At 37.6% G+C, this 14,999-nt stretch overlaps 1 protein-coding gene across 2 annotated transcripts in view; it reads left to right on the top strand.

The window, feature by feature from the left end:
* Epha3 (EPH receptor A3) overlaps window positions 1-13,983 on the top strand; it is a 311,853-nt gene extending 297,870 nt beyond the window's left edge. Inside the window, exons 16-17 of one of the 2 annotated variants that reach the window (XM_036203814.1) lie at window positions 5,200-5,355; window positions 11,265-13,983. In XM_036203814.1, coding sequence (XP_036059707.1) covers window positions 5,200-5,355; window positions 11,265-11,370 — 262 coding nt within the window. In that variant the 3' untranslated portion in view covers window positions 11,371-13,983. The remainder of the gene's footprint in view (window positions 1-5,199; window positions 5,356-11,264) is intronic. The other variant, XM_036203813.1, reaches the window with a different exon arrangement.
* Window positions 13,984-14,999: the final 1,016 nt, after the last annotated feature.

Below are 14,999 nucleotides of genomic sequence, written 5' to 3'. Positions count from 1 at the left end.
TTTATGATGAAGCATTATTCTAAATATAACCTATACATTTACCTGCAAGCTATGGAACACCTATGTCTCTTCTATTACATAAATCCCATTTTACAGATAAGGAAAACAGAAGACTCTCCGGTATCTATTATACACTGAATTCCTCCCTGACCCTTCATAGCACAGGCCACATCCTATGATCACAAATACATTAAGAAAAACCCTGCTGCCTGTAGCTGCTCAGAAAGCTGGATTCCTTTGGTGTGCATGAAGAGACATCATAGACTCTGCACAGTGAGAGAATCATCAGGTCATACTTCAAAAACCTCTACTCCACAAAACTGGAAAATCTAAAAGAAATGGATACTTTTCTGGATAGGTACCACATACCTAAGTTAAATCAAGACCAGATAAACCATTTAAATAGTCCAATAACCCCTAAGGAAATAGAATCAGTCATTAAAAGTCTCCCAACCAAAAAAAGCCCTGGACCTGATGGTTTCACTACAGAATTCTACCAGATCTTCAAAGAAGACTTAATACCAATAATCTTTAAATTGTTCCACACAATAGAAGCAGACAGCATATTACCAAACTCCTTCTATGAGGCTACAATTACCCTGATTCCCAAACCAAACAAAGATGCAACAAAGAAAGACAACTACAAACTGATCTCCCTCATGAACATTGATGCAAAAATACTCAATAAAATTCTGGCAAACAGACTCCAAGAACACATCAAAACAATTATCCACCATGATCAAGTAGGCTTCATCCCAGGGATGCAAGGGTGGTTCAACATACGAAAGTCCATCAATGTAATACACCATATAAACAACTCAAGGAAAAAAACCACATGATCATCTCACTAGATGCAGAAAAGGCATTTGACAAAATCCAACACCCCTTCATGATAAAGGTCTTGGAGTGATCAGGAATACAGGGAACATACCTAAACATAATAAAGGAAATCTACAGCAAGCCAACAGCCAACATCAAATTAAATGGAGAGAAACTCCAAGCAATACCACTAAAATCAGGAACAAGGCAAGGCTTCCCCTCTCCCCCTACTTATTCAATATAGTACTTGAAGTTCTAGCCAGAGCTATAAGACAACATAAAGAGATTAAGGGGATACAAATTGGAAAGGAAGAAGTCAAGGTCTCCCTATTTGCAGATGACATGTTAGTATACATGAGTGACCCCAAAAATTCAACCAAGGAACTGATACAGCTAATAAAAATCTTCAGCAACATTGCAGGATACAAGATCAACTCAAAAAAATCACTAATCACTAACCCTTCTATATACAGTAGACAAACAGGCTGAGAAGGAAATCAGAGATACATCACCCTTTACAACAGCCACAAATGATATAAAATACCTTGGGGTTACACTAACTAAGCATGTGAAGGACCTACATGACAAGAACTTTAAGTCCCTGAAAAAAGAAATTGAAGAAGATGTCAGAAAATGAAAAGATCTCCCATGCTCATGGATAGGCAGGATTAACATAGTAAAAATGGCGATCTTACCAAAAGCAATCTACATATTCCATGCAATTCCCATCAAATTACCAATACAATTCTTCACAGATCTGGAAAGAATAATACTCAACTTTATTTGGAAAAACAAAAAACCCAGGATAGCCAAAAGAATCCTGTACAATAAAACAACCTCTGGAGGCATCACAATCCCCGACCTCAAGCTCTACTCTAGAGCTATTGTAATAAAAACAGCTTGGTACTGGCATAAAAACCAGCATGTGGACCAATGGAATCGAATTGAAGACCCTAACATCAACCCGCACACCTATGTACATATAATTTTGGACAAAGAAGCAAAAAATGTACAATGGAAACAAGAAAGCATCTTCAACAAATGGTGCTGGCATAACTGGATGTCAATGTGTAGAAGGCTGCAAATAGATCCATATCTGTGACAATGCACAAAACTTAAATCCAAGTGGATCAAAGACCTCAACATAAATCCAGCTACTCTGAACCCGATAGTAAAGAAAGTAGGAAGTACTATTGAATGCATTGGCACCAGAGATCACTTTCTAAATATAATACCAGTTGCACAGACACTGAGAGAAACAATCAATCAATGGGACCTGTTGAAACTTAGAAGCTTTTGTAGAGCAAAGGACACTATCAACAAGACAAAGTGACAGCCTACAGAATGGGAAAAGTTCTTCACCAACCCCACATCTGACAGAGGGCTGATATCCAGAATACATAAAGACCTCAAGAAATTAGACATCAAAATGCCCAACAGTCCAATTAAGAAATGGGCTATAGAACTAAACAGAGAATTCTCCACAGAGGAAGTTCAAATGGCTGAAAGACATTTAAGGAATTGCTCAACATCCCTAATTATCCGGGAAATGCAAATCAAAATGACTCTGAGATACCACCTTACACCTGTCAGAATGGCTAAGATCAAAAGCACAGAAGACAGCTTATGCTGGAGAGGATGTGGAGCAAGGGGAACTCTCCTCCACTGCTGGTGGGAATGCAAGCTTGTACAGCCACTTTGGAAATCAATATGGTGCTTCCTTAGAAAATTGGGAATCTATCTCCCCCAAGACCCAGCTATAGCACTCTTGGGCATATACCTAAGGAATGCTCAATCATACCACAAAGGCATTTGCTCAGCTATGTTTGTATCAGCTTTGTTTGTAATAGCCAGAACCTGGAAACAACCTAGATGCCCTTCAACTGAAGAATGGATAAAGAAAATATGGTACATATACACAATGGAGTACTACTCAGCAAAGAAAACAATGACATCATGCGGTTTGCAAGCAAATGGATGGATCTAGAAAAAAATCATCCTGAGTGAGGTAACCCAGACTCAGAAGGACAAACATGGTATGTATTCACTCATAGGAGGATACTAGATGTAAAACAAAGATGACTAGACTGCTACACAACTCCAGGGAGGCTACCTAGAAAACGGGACCCTAGGAAAGACCCAAGGATCACCCAATGACAGAGAAATGGATGAGATCTACATGAACAACCTGGATGACAGTGGAAGTAATGAAGGGCAAGATTTGAGGAAAAGAAAGCTTAGGGGAGCAGGAGATCCCAGCTGGATCAAGAACAGAAAGGGAGAATGAGGAATAACAGACCATGATAAATGAAGACCACATGAGAACAGGAATAGGCAGAGTGCTGGAGAGGTCCCCAGAAATCCACAATGATATATCCTCTGTTGACTGTTGGCAATGGTTGAGAAAAAGCCTGATCTGACCTAGTCTGGTGATCAGATGACTAAACACCCTACCAGTCGTCTTGGAACTCTCATCCAATAACTGATGGAAGTGGATGCAGAGATCCTCAGCCAGGCCCCAGGTGGAGCTCCAAGTGTCCAACTGTCGAGAAAGAGGAGAGTCAGCAAGAGCGTGAATTGTTGAATCCAAGACTGCAAAAGCACAGTGACAAATAGCCAAACGAATGGAAGCACATGAATTATGAACCAAAGGCTGTGGATCCCCCAGCTGGATCAGGCCCTCTGGATAAGTGAGACAATTGAATAGCTTGAACTGTTTGGGAGGCACCCAGTCTGTGGGACCAGGATCTGTCCTTAGTGCATGAGCTGACTGTTTGAAACCTTGGGCTTACACAGGGACACTTTGCTCAGTCTGGAAGCAGGTGACAGGACCTGCCTGTGCTGAATCTACCAGGTTTAAATGAATCCCCAGGGGTGCCTTGATCCTGGAGGACATGGGAAGGGAGGGGAGGGGCTGGGGGGAAGGTGAGGGTGGGACGGGAGGAGGGAGGACAGGGGAACCCATGGCTGATGTATAAAATTTAAAACACATAATAATAAAGAGAAAAAATTTAAAAAGAAAAGAAAAAGAAAAACAAAACAAAACAAAAAGGAAAACCAATTTAAACAACTTTCGACCAAATGGTGTCGCATAGCAGCGGAGAGTATCAGTTTGAGTACAAGTTGTGTCTAACTCGCTGTTCTGTCTCCTTTGTCTGAGGAAACCAAGATTGTGACTTGATTTCTGTTAGTGTTGGCTTCTGCATCGATTACAAAGCACAAACCATCTGTGCCTAACTGATGCTGCAAAGGTTAACTTTGATGCCTGTGTAGAGTGCTTAGCATAGGGCCTGGAACAATGTAAGTGCTCATAAATTTAAAATTTAATCCATAAACAAGGCCCTTGTAATGACTTTGTTTTCCTCGTGAGAAAAAAAAAGAAAAAGAATAGAGGTGTCAATAATTTCTCCCAGTCTTGTGAGTTAAAGGACAGTTGAAGAAAGAGGTCACTAAGAGCTAAGAGGGATAAGAAACCAATCAAACAAAAGCAGCCCCACCCTGAGAGAGTTTATTCATAGCTTGCTTGTTTTCACTCTTCAGGAATAGAAACACAGTGTCCACCATTTCCTAAATCTCAATTTTGGACCTTTGCATCAACAAATCTGACTTACCTTCCTGGATGTGTGGATAGGACCATAACTCTGTTATCCAATCCTAAGTGTGTTCTAATGAATGTTGACGAATGCTGTCAATATAAGTCACAATCTACCTCTGTATCCGTATGTCTCTGCATATATACATAAATACACACATACACACATACACATACACGTGTGTATGCATGTACAATATGCATTTGTTGTTGTTTAATAAGGAATAATTTCATGTATTATAATTCACCTGCCATTTTCCATGGCATTGGTAATATTATCAAATCTGTGATGGCTTCATGTCTTGCTGTAAATGTGCCTTATATTTCAGTTCTTCTTTACCCACCAAAGCTATACACTCTCTACCAACAATCATTCATTTGTGAAAGATTGCATATTGAAATAGAGTCCATTAAAAGGCAGATAGCAAAGTATTTACTGTGTCATTGCTGCTACAACTGTATCTAAATTATACCATTCTGTTAATGAATTAAAATGTTCAAATACAAAAAGATATGTGTGGTATGTTTGTATATTTTGCTGGCAAATTTGTGATGGTTTAAAAAGCTGTGAAGGGCAGAGAAGGGAGCACTTAGATAAGACGATGATTGCCATCTTCTTCCAAAGAGCCAGCTTGAACAGATGAAGACTGCATGCAGATCAATTCCTCAAATAAACAGGAACACTGCATGCAGTCTGGAAGTTCCTGTTGCTGATGGTGTCAGATTTTGACACTTGGCCACTCCAATCCCTCTGATTTTTCTCTTTCGGGTGTTTTCTTTTCTTGCAGGCCATCAAACCTTCTTCTGGACCAAAGCAATGTTGACATCACTACCTTCCACACAACTGGTGATTGGCTGAATGGCGTCCGGACAGCACATTGCAAGGAAATCTTCACAGGGGTGGAGTATAGCTCCTGCGACACTATCGCCAAGATCTCCACAGAGTAAGTGACATACTGGAGAGAAAAGGGAGGGTGGTGAATTTCCACCAGATCATATATATCTTTATTAATGGATTACAAAGACCTGATTGTGTCTGTTTAAGATTGATGGGTTATAATATCTGCTGTCAGAGCAGAGCAGGGCCCTGGAGTCCTTTATACAACACCCACATTGACGTATGTTGTGGTATCTCCCTTTTCATGAAAAATCTTCAGGATAGAGTTTTCCTAGATAGCAGGAAGTGCTGGTAGATAAATTACCCCAAACTCATAATAGATAACATTACCAGGTACAACATGTATTCCTGTATATGTGGCTTCCCATGATTTTTTTAATGTAAGTTTTATATCTGTGGCTATGGAAAACTGAGAAGTGCATGAATGGTATACTAGAAAGAAACATGGAAAAATCTAAAAGCAGTTTCCACAACTGCTAAATATCTTCTGTTGTTGTGTATTATTAAGTGTTTACTCCATGAAGAAAAGCATGCAAACAAGTGAAGTTAACAATAAGTTTTAAACTGGAAATTGTAGCAGGAATCTTAAAAGATCTTATTAATAAAAACAAACCAAAGCCAGGTATTGGGGTGAATGCTGGATGATCAGAGAAGCAGAACAAGCCACAGCTAACCTCACCTGGCCAGCTTCTCAGCTGATCCTGTTTCCTCAGACTGGAAGCCTCTGTATCCTCATTCAGAATGGATCTCAGCTGAACTGTGCTGCTCAAAGCCTAAAAGCTTAACCAGCCAAATGCTTCTAGTTTCTGGTCCTCACGCCTTATATACCTTTCTGTTTTCTACCATCACTCCCTGGAGGTAAAGGCGTGATTCATCATGCTTGGCTGTAACCTTGAACATTCTGCCTCTGGAATGCTAGGATTAAAGGCAAGTGCTACCACTGCCTATCCTCTATGTTTAATATTGTGGCTTTTCTGTCTCTGACCCCAGATAAGTTTATTAGGGTGCACAATATTTCGGGGAACACAATACCACAGGAAATTTTTGTTTAATTTAAAAGAATGGTAGTTGAGGAAGATGGTTGGCACTTCATGGGAGTTGTTACTCTTAACATAGTTTTCTGTGTTAAAGATCAATAATAACCAAGTATACTGTGCTTCTTCGGGGTCACTCTGAGAAGAATCTTCTTATTTGAGAAACACCTTGACTAAAAGAAAAGGGTTTCATAGAGAATTAAGTGAGGGCTGGATGTATAGCTCAGTTGTCAGAGTGATTGCCCAATATGAATGAGTTACTGGGTTTAATCCCAAGAACTATATAGCCTGGGTGTAGAGATGCACACCTGTAATACTGGCAGTTAGACATGAGACAGAGGATCAGAAGTTCAAGATCATCCTCATCTGCATAAACAGTTTGAGACAAGTCTGGCCTACATGAAATCCTGTCCCCAAAATGTAAAAAGCTAAGAAAGAAACAAGTTATCCCAGTGCAAATGATCATATTTTTCTCTTACCCTCAGTGTATGGTGGTTGGCAACCAGAAAGCAAAACAAACAAACAAACAAAACAAAACACAAAAAACAAAAAACAGAAACAAACAAACAAACAAAAAACCCAAAACTGGCCATGTTCTTTATCTCTTTGTAAATGAGGTTCAATTTACCTCATTTGCAGATGTGATGTATCCTTTTCTCATCTTCTGAACGTCAGGGTTTTTAAATTTTTTTTATCACACATACGCATACACACACACACACACACACACACACACACACACACACACATACACACACACACAAGCTCTTCAAGTCTACCATTCTATCTTATACCTGAGTATGGAGCAGCTCTCTTAACTAAGTCCCTAGTAGAGATAGAAGGATATCTGGACATTAGAATCTCAGATGACACACGCTTGCCATTACTTATCATGTTTAGAAGTAGGGTGAAAGAGCATTTATTCGGTTCTAGAGGCCTTTATTCACATGTAAAATGTAAGATTGTCTTAAAGAAAGACGTTTTGTATAGGGCAGATATACTCCAAATTGACCAGAATACTGTGTCAGAGTCTTTCTCTTTGATCTTCACTTTGTTGAATGTAGCTGTGAGTCATTTCAAATTTATTTAAGTCTTACCCTCTTCAACTGGGGTATTTAAAAGTTATTGCATGTATAAAGACTTCGAATGTTACCCTGACAGTCATTTCAACAATGTCATTTTAAGGGAGCATATGTTAGATCTCCAAAAGTGGAGTACATGGTGTAATGAATACACGCATAAATACACGACAAATAATTTGTACAATTTGTATGATTGTGTTCAGATCAGTGACATTTAAGATCACAGAAGAACTTTGAAAGTGTTTATTGTTATTTGGGAAAGACAACTGGTTCTCAGAAAGTAAACTTATTTCAGTGCATCTAAAATACACTGACAGTCCTGTTTAAAGTGGAAGGTGATGTTTACTGAGTGGATTTCTTATCCAATCAACAGTACTCTGAGTTTCCGTGGTAGTTGTTTTGATCAGCCACAGTTACAGGATATATTTTTGCATGCAAACTTTTTTTTCCTTTGAACATTTTTATACATTCTTATTTTAGTAACATAAACAGTTAGGGTTATGATATACAAGACACCTGCTTTAGAGCCTAGAAGCATGACAAAGAATAACCACAGAGTTAAATGTTTCCACCCAATTGTCAGATTTTCAAAGGCAAAATTATGCAAATGTTTATTCTCCATAATGAATAATGAAATACTGCATAGAAATATAGAAGGCAGAACACTCTTTGTAAGATTAACTGCTAGGTCATAATATAAATACAATCAGCCTTTAGAAGATATGCATGGAGTAAGAAAGCTATTTGTTCAAAACAGGTGAACCCAAAGCACTTTTAATTAAAAATTAGGGATTTATTTGTATCAACATTATAGTAGTGAATCATAAACTATTTGGGCTGGTACAAAATTTTCTTTCATATTTGCATTTGAATAATTTGTAAGTTTGCATTCAGGAAGCAAGTTACCTCTTCTGAGTGTCTTTATTCCTTCAGGCTTGTTCTTCAGATTCTGAGGGTGTCTTAGTTATTGTTTTATTCCTGTGAAGAGACACTATGACCTAGAGAACTTATAAGAGAAAGCATTTAATTGGATGACTTGCTTACAGTTTCAGAGGGTTAGTCTATGACCATCATGGCAGCAGACATGATACTGATATAGTAGCTGGGACCATACATCTGATCCACAAGTTGGAGACAAACGCACACATATATACACATACATATATGCATACAGAGACAGAGAGACAGAGACAGAGAGAGAGTGCTAACTGGGAATGGCCCAGGCTTTTAAAATTTCACAGCTTAACCCCACTGACACACCTCCTCAACAAAGGCATACTGCCTAATCTTCCTCAAACTGTCCCACTAAGTGGAATCCAAGGATTCCAATGTATGAGCCTGTCGGGGATTGAGTAGAAATGCCCCAACAGACAGTTTCCCTCTCAGATAAATTTCAGTAAACTTAGGAATTTCATTAAAATGACAGATGCTTGAGTCCCCAAATTTCCACATTAAGCCAAGAAAATACTTTTAGTGAACGTTATTAAGATATTATTTTGCAATGTGGAGTAAATTTAGAGAGGTTCTATTGATAAAGGAGAGCACAGAGATGGGCAAGGTGATGGAAATGGTGAGACAGGAGAGGATTCAACTTGGGTAATGAACGCCAGACAGTAATTGCTACAGGTTACAGGTCATTATTATGCACCCTTTGATGGAATTCCCTAAGTGCTACCTTCCATCCCTTTGTGTATGAGTTAGAGACACATCAGCCCCTGGTCCTGACCCGGAGGTGCTCTATAGTCTTGAAGTTTTCTATTTCTCTTCTGGATAGGATAATCCAAATGGCATGTGTACACAGGGCATGCTGTTGAGATGGCAGCAGCTGGTAGTCAGACTCTGGACACGGCAGGGTGGTAGAGAAGATGACAAAGAAGTTAAGAAAGCAGACGATCCATTTAAAATAAAAGCCAAACATGGAATAACTGAAAGGAATGTTATGTTATCCATGTTCTCCAAATTCATATGTAATCCTCTGTATTACAGCTCAACACATATAGATGTACTATTCGCTTACATCACTGACTTAGGACTCTAAGGCATGTTTATATAGATTTCTTTAGGAATATGTTCGAGGATGGCATCTATAGAGAAATAATGAAGAATGCTTAAGCTATTTTGTGGACTGCCAGTAGTTCCTCCTCCTTCTCTCCTTTCTCCTCCTCCTTCTTCAAGACAGGCTCTCTCAATGTCGCCCTGGATGTCCTAGAACTCACTCTGTAGGACAGTGAGCTTGAACTCACAGAGATACACTTGCCTCTGCCTCCTAAGTGCTGGGGTTAATGACATGTATATGTTTCTTTCTGTAGTAAATATAAAGCGCCTGCTAAGTGGCACCCATTGTTGAGGGTGCTGTCATTTTGAAAGGGTCAAATTAAACTAGAAACTCTGTTCACACAGAATTCACCTGCTTGGGAGACAAGAGAGAGAACAACAAAATAGATCAGAAAAGTGGCATAATTGATACTAATAAAAAATGGGGAAGAAATGAAAAAAAGAAAAGGAAATAGGAAGTCCAGTGAGTCAAGTTCTATTTCTTGAAAAAAATCAGGAAGTTCTCAATAGAAGAGAATACTTAAGAGAGGCGCTGAAACATGCCCATATCAGAGAATTAAATAAGGAGTCATTCACAAAATACACCAGTTTATCTATTTTAATTTAAGATGAAATTATTTTTCTTGCAATGTTTATTTTAATGATAATTCTGAGCTTAAACTACTTTATGTTGAATAAATATATACCTTTGTCCATTTATCTATGACCATACAAAATCCAAGGCTAAGGAAACAGCAATTTCAATTACAGTGTTATGGGTGAGGAATTTGGGAGGAACTGATGAAGATCAAGTCTTGGTGCTCTAGGTCTGGTCTTGACTGAAACATTCAGTTGATAAAGGAAGAGCTCCCCATCTAGGAGCCAGCAGTGTTTCGTTAATGTCTGCCTTGGTATAGGTGGGTGTGTACAGTAAACCAACATTTTCACACACAGACTCAGCATAGTCAGACTTACAAGTTAGCATCCCAGAAAGGGTGTTTCAAGAGAAACAATGTAGAAGCTTTCTATGTCATAAGACCCGAGTACAAGAAACAATACAATATTGACTTGGATTTTAGCTACCAGCAGGCAAAATAGCCCCGGAAGTGGTCCTGATTCAAGAGAATAGGAAAAAAATTCAAAAAGAATGTGTGATTATCTACTAAAGTTGGGGTAATAAATTAAAGTTTACTATTCTGCTATCACATATTTCCATAAAGTTGTCAGCTTCAATAAAGTGTATTCTCTCTAATTTTGGAGGAAAGAGTCTGACATCAAGGCAATGGCAAACTCTCTCAGTAATCTCTATTAAACATAGTCTTGCTTCTTCTAGCTTCTGATTAATCATGAGATTTATGAATGACAGCGTAACTCAATCTCTGCCTCCACTGGCATATTTTCTTCTTTTCCATGTCACTCTGATTGCTTTCCTATCTCTTATAAAGATACACACACTGGGTTCAGTGTCCACTATTACCTAGTACTATATTTCCTTAATCCCTGCCTGAACTATATCTCCAAAAAGTGCTCATTCTACACAAAGACATATTGTGAAATTGTGGGTGACAAAAGATTTGAGAAGCATACTTAACCCACTACAACATCTACCTTCCTACTCAAGACTTGGATAGAATAGCCAAATATAATAACATATCAATGTTTAAAAAATTAGAAAACCAGGGACCAGGGTCCAAGCATGGGGATATATAATTGTGTCTATCTGAAATTTAAAAAAAAAAAGCCTCTTTTCTAAATTCTTCAGAACTCCATGATTCTCATCAGTTATTTTTTTTGCGGTTTTACAGTGACATGAAAAAGGTTGGTGTTACTGTGGTTGGGCCACAGAAGAAGATCATCAGTAGTATTAAAGCCCTAGAAACACAATCTAAGAATGGTCCAGTTCCAGTGTGAAGTACCAGAAGGATGTAAGAGATGAGGAAGATACAGCATCATCTAGAGACAGATGGAAAAGTTGGAGACACCGTGGAAGCGCCAAGTCTAATGAAACACTCAGTTATAAGTCCTAATGCCTTAAAATGGAATTGAAAATCTCCTGATTTTCCCCGATCATTTTACAGATGGGTGGGTGGGTGCATTTTGTTTTTTAATTGCTTTTTTAATGTTAATGAATGGGGTTAATTAAAATTCTTCAGCTCAAAATGGAAGAATTAGTGTAGAGCCATTGATCATAAACTATCTTAAAAGTAAACCAAGTTAACTAGCAAAATGGACCTGACAGCTTTGTTGTGAATGGCCACAGAAGAAAAGACTTGTGATATTTTTATACACAGAAGAAATCTGTAACAGGTATTTTGTTTCTTTAAAAGCAAACAAAATAGAGGCATTTATACCTCAAACTATCTGGCCATATTTACTACCTTATCACTTTAGTATTCTCCTTTATCTGTTTAAAACATAGAGATGAAGTTTGTAGTTGTTTTAAATGCTACACGTGTTTAATTGTTACCTTCCTTAAGCATACCATGTAAAAACATGTCTTAATTTGAGGGGGAAAGTGCATATTTATTTTCTTTTGGAAGTTTTGTTTGTTTGTTTTATATTTATGTCTTGATGACTTAATTTGGGTTTTGTTATAGCCAAGTGCCAAATGCTATCTCAAATTGTCAGCAGTAAGAAACATGTTTAACTAGACCCAGAGAATGATATGTTCCTTTCTAGAACTGTTGAACAATTCATTTATGTGTACCAATGAAATGAAACTCCTTCAGTGCTCATACAGTAACCAAATCACTCACAGCTTGAATTATTCCATTCATTTTTTGTCTCTCCATTTATCAGTAACTGTATCCTCCTAATTTAGTGTAATATATTGGCTTGTATGTAATAGATTTTTAACCAGATGTCATACCTTTCCTGCTCTGGTGCTTAGAGGACATCAATTCCTTCCATTCATGAAGGAAGCTTGTTAGAGCTCCTTAGATTTGCAACACTGGAAAGATCAAAATGAAGTTAGATGGTTACATGAATTGACAGCAGCCTATAGGTAAATGCATGAAGCCAAAAAATAAGACACTGACTTTGAAAAGTCTCTTAGTATCGTTGCTTAAACATGCAGAACTCTTTGTAGAGAATGATGATAATTAAGCTACTCATCTGCATCACTGGGATGTAGGTCAATTATTCACACATTTTCATCACCAATATCAGGTATAACTATTTTTGGGTCTTCCATTTCAATGTACCTATTGTGAGTTGGGTGCATGACTAGAAGCCTTGAATTTCTACACGTTATTAAACATAGCATTTTTGAAATAGCAACTCATCTAGCAAATGAATGTGCATATGCAGGCAATGGAGAGGTGTCTCCTTGTGAGGACTGTAGACTTGCTGTTCTCTAAAGGCCAATTATGAGCACGTTCATTAATATTAAGGAGGATGTGCTTTGGTAGGCATCCTGCTAACCATACATGCTGAAGCAATATTTTAGATGCTGGTTTCTCATGTTGCTATCACCATTCCATAGGTTCAAGAAATGCACATGTCACAAGAAGAAGATAATTAAAACAATTCTGCAAAAAGTATGTCTCTATGCAAAATGAGACACTAAAGAAATACAGCTTCCAATCATAAAGGAAAACTGCCAAATGCTGATCTTTGTAGGTATAGGATACTAGGGGTTAGGTGTGTACTTTCAGATGTGAAATTGTTTCCCAAATTTTGGCAATGTTCCTTATAATCAAATAATGCTACTAGAATTTCTATTGGACTTATAAGAGCGTGAACATTTTGGAAACAGGCTGATGAAATTAACCTGATAAATTTTGCTTATATCCCTTGAATGCAACTAGAAAAAACTCTAATCAAGTAATTTACATTTTGGAATATAGGTCAAAACTTGAATCTTGCTTCTATACCAAGTTGCTCATACTAGTGTTCAGTTTCTTTGGCAATATTCTGTACATGCTCAACAACAATGAATTTCAAAATTAGTAGATGATGAAAATTGTTGAATCTATTGCATTTATTTGGACTGAGTTTCTTTACATTTGATAGTAGAGGTGGTTTACACAATACATCGCTCTTCATTCATCATTTATTTTTCTCTATCGGACCACTTATGAATTTACTTTGCATAATCCCTTCCCTGTACATATGTAAACATAACAATGTACGATTCTGGACTGGGGAGTAGAGGTACTAGAACACTTATGGCCATCTCTTTGTACAGGAACTACATTGCCTTCCCATAACAGTGAGGCTACCACTCCCTCAAAAAGTCATGTACCATATTATCTGATTTGTATCTTAAATTTGATTTATAGATTTTATTTATTTCTGGCAACACATCCAGTCTATGCTGTACTAAGTATCTATCAAGCCATGTATAAATATGATATATGATTGGCAGTATGTGTTTACTTTAAACTTGCATTTTCAAAACATTTTTCATTTAGTTTATGTTGCACAATGTAGATGGCCTCTTACTAATGTAAAATGATTTCTAGTGGGAACATTTATATTTTTATAATAAACATAATGAAAATATTTTTACAGATTGGAATACAGAAGTGGTCTTTGATGTCTTATTTAAACATGAAATACGTTAAACAGCAAAGTACTGAAGCATTATCTATGTCATTAAGAATGTGCTTTTTAGCCGGGTAGTGGTGGCGCATGCTTTAGTCCCAGCACTTGGGAGGAGGAGGCAGGCGGATCTCTGTGATTTTGAGGCCAGCCTGATCTCCAAAGCGAGTTCCAGGAAAGGCGCAAAGCTTCACAGAGAAACCCTGCCTCAAAAACAAACAACAACAACAAACAAAACAAAAAGAATGTGCTTTTTTGGTTTCTTTGTCCTCCTCATTATTGTAACAAAACTCATTATTATCCCAATGTTATTATCAGAAAGCTTGGAATAGTATATCTATTCATACTAGTTCTGATTATGCATCTATTTCACATATACACACACACTCTGTACATAAGAATGTAAAATTCTTATGCTCTCACCCCAGTCCACATATCTGGCAGAGGTAGAACTGAAGTTTAAGCAATGATATCAGTTATAAGTCTCCCATGTCTTCTTCCCTTCAGTCCATATTTCTATCAGTCAGTTTGAAGCTATATATGTTTTTATAAGTGGAAAATCATACTCAACTCTAATGTAAGTCAATATTAATCCTGTGAAATTGTCATTGTTCCTTAATTATCTGAACAGAGATTCTAAAGCCTTGCCTTGATTCACAATAGGTAGGGATAAATATTACTTGAATTGACAAATACTCATATCTGTGTTTGTCCTAGGAAGTAGTGATAGGATTATGCTGAAACTATGATAGATATTTCAGGACAGTTCCTGTCCAAAAGAAAGAATGTGGCTGGCATAAAGGAAGCCAGAACAGTATAGATGGGTCAAATAAAACTGAAAAGCAAATAACTAAATTGCAAGCTACATGCTAAGGCATACCTAATACTTGAGGTAAAGTAAACTTCTTGCCATTATTGTCCACTTAAAGAAAGTGATTTACACAAAATGAAGTGTTTTTAATTCAAAGAGAAACAAATTAAACTAGGAGACCCAA

This window comes from Onychomys torridus, chromosome 12 (assembly GCF_903995425.1).
Source record: "Onychomys torridus chromosome 12, mOncTor1.1, whole genome shotgun sequence".
NCBI lineage: Eukaryota > Metazoa > Chordata > Mammalia > Rodentia > Cricetidae > Onychomys > Onychomys torridus.
Note: the sequence above shows the minus strand (reverse complement) of the source record. Positions and strands in the feature narration are given on the sequence as shown.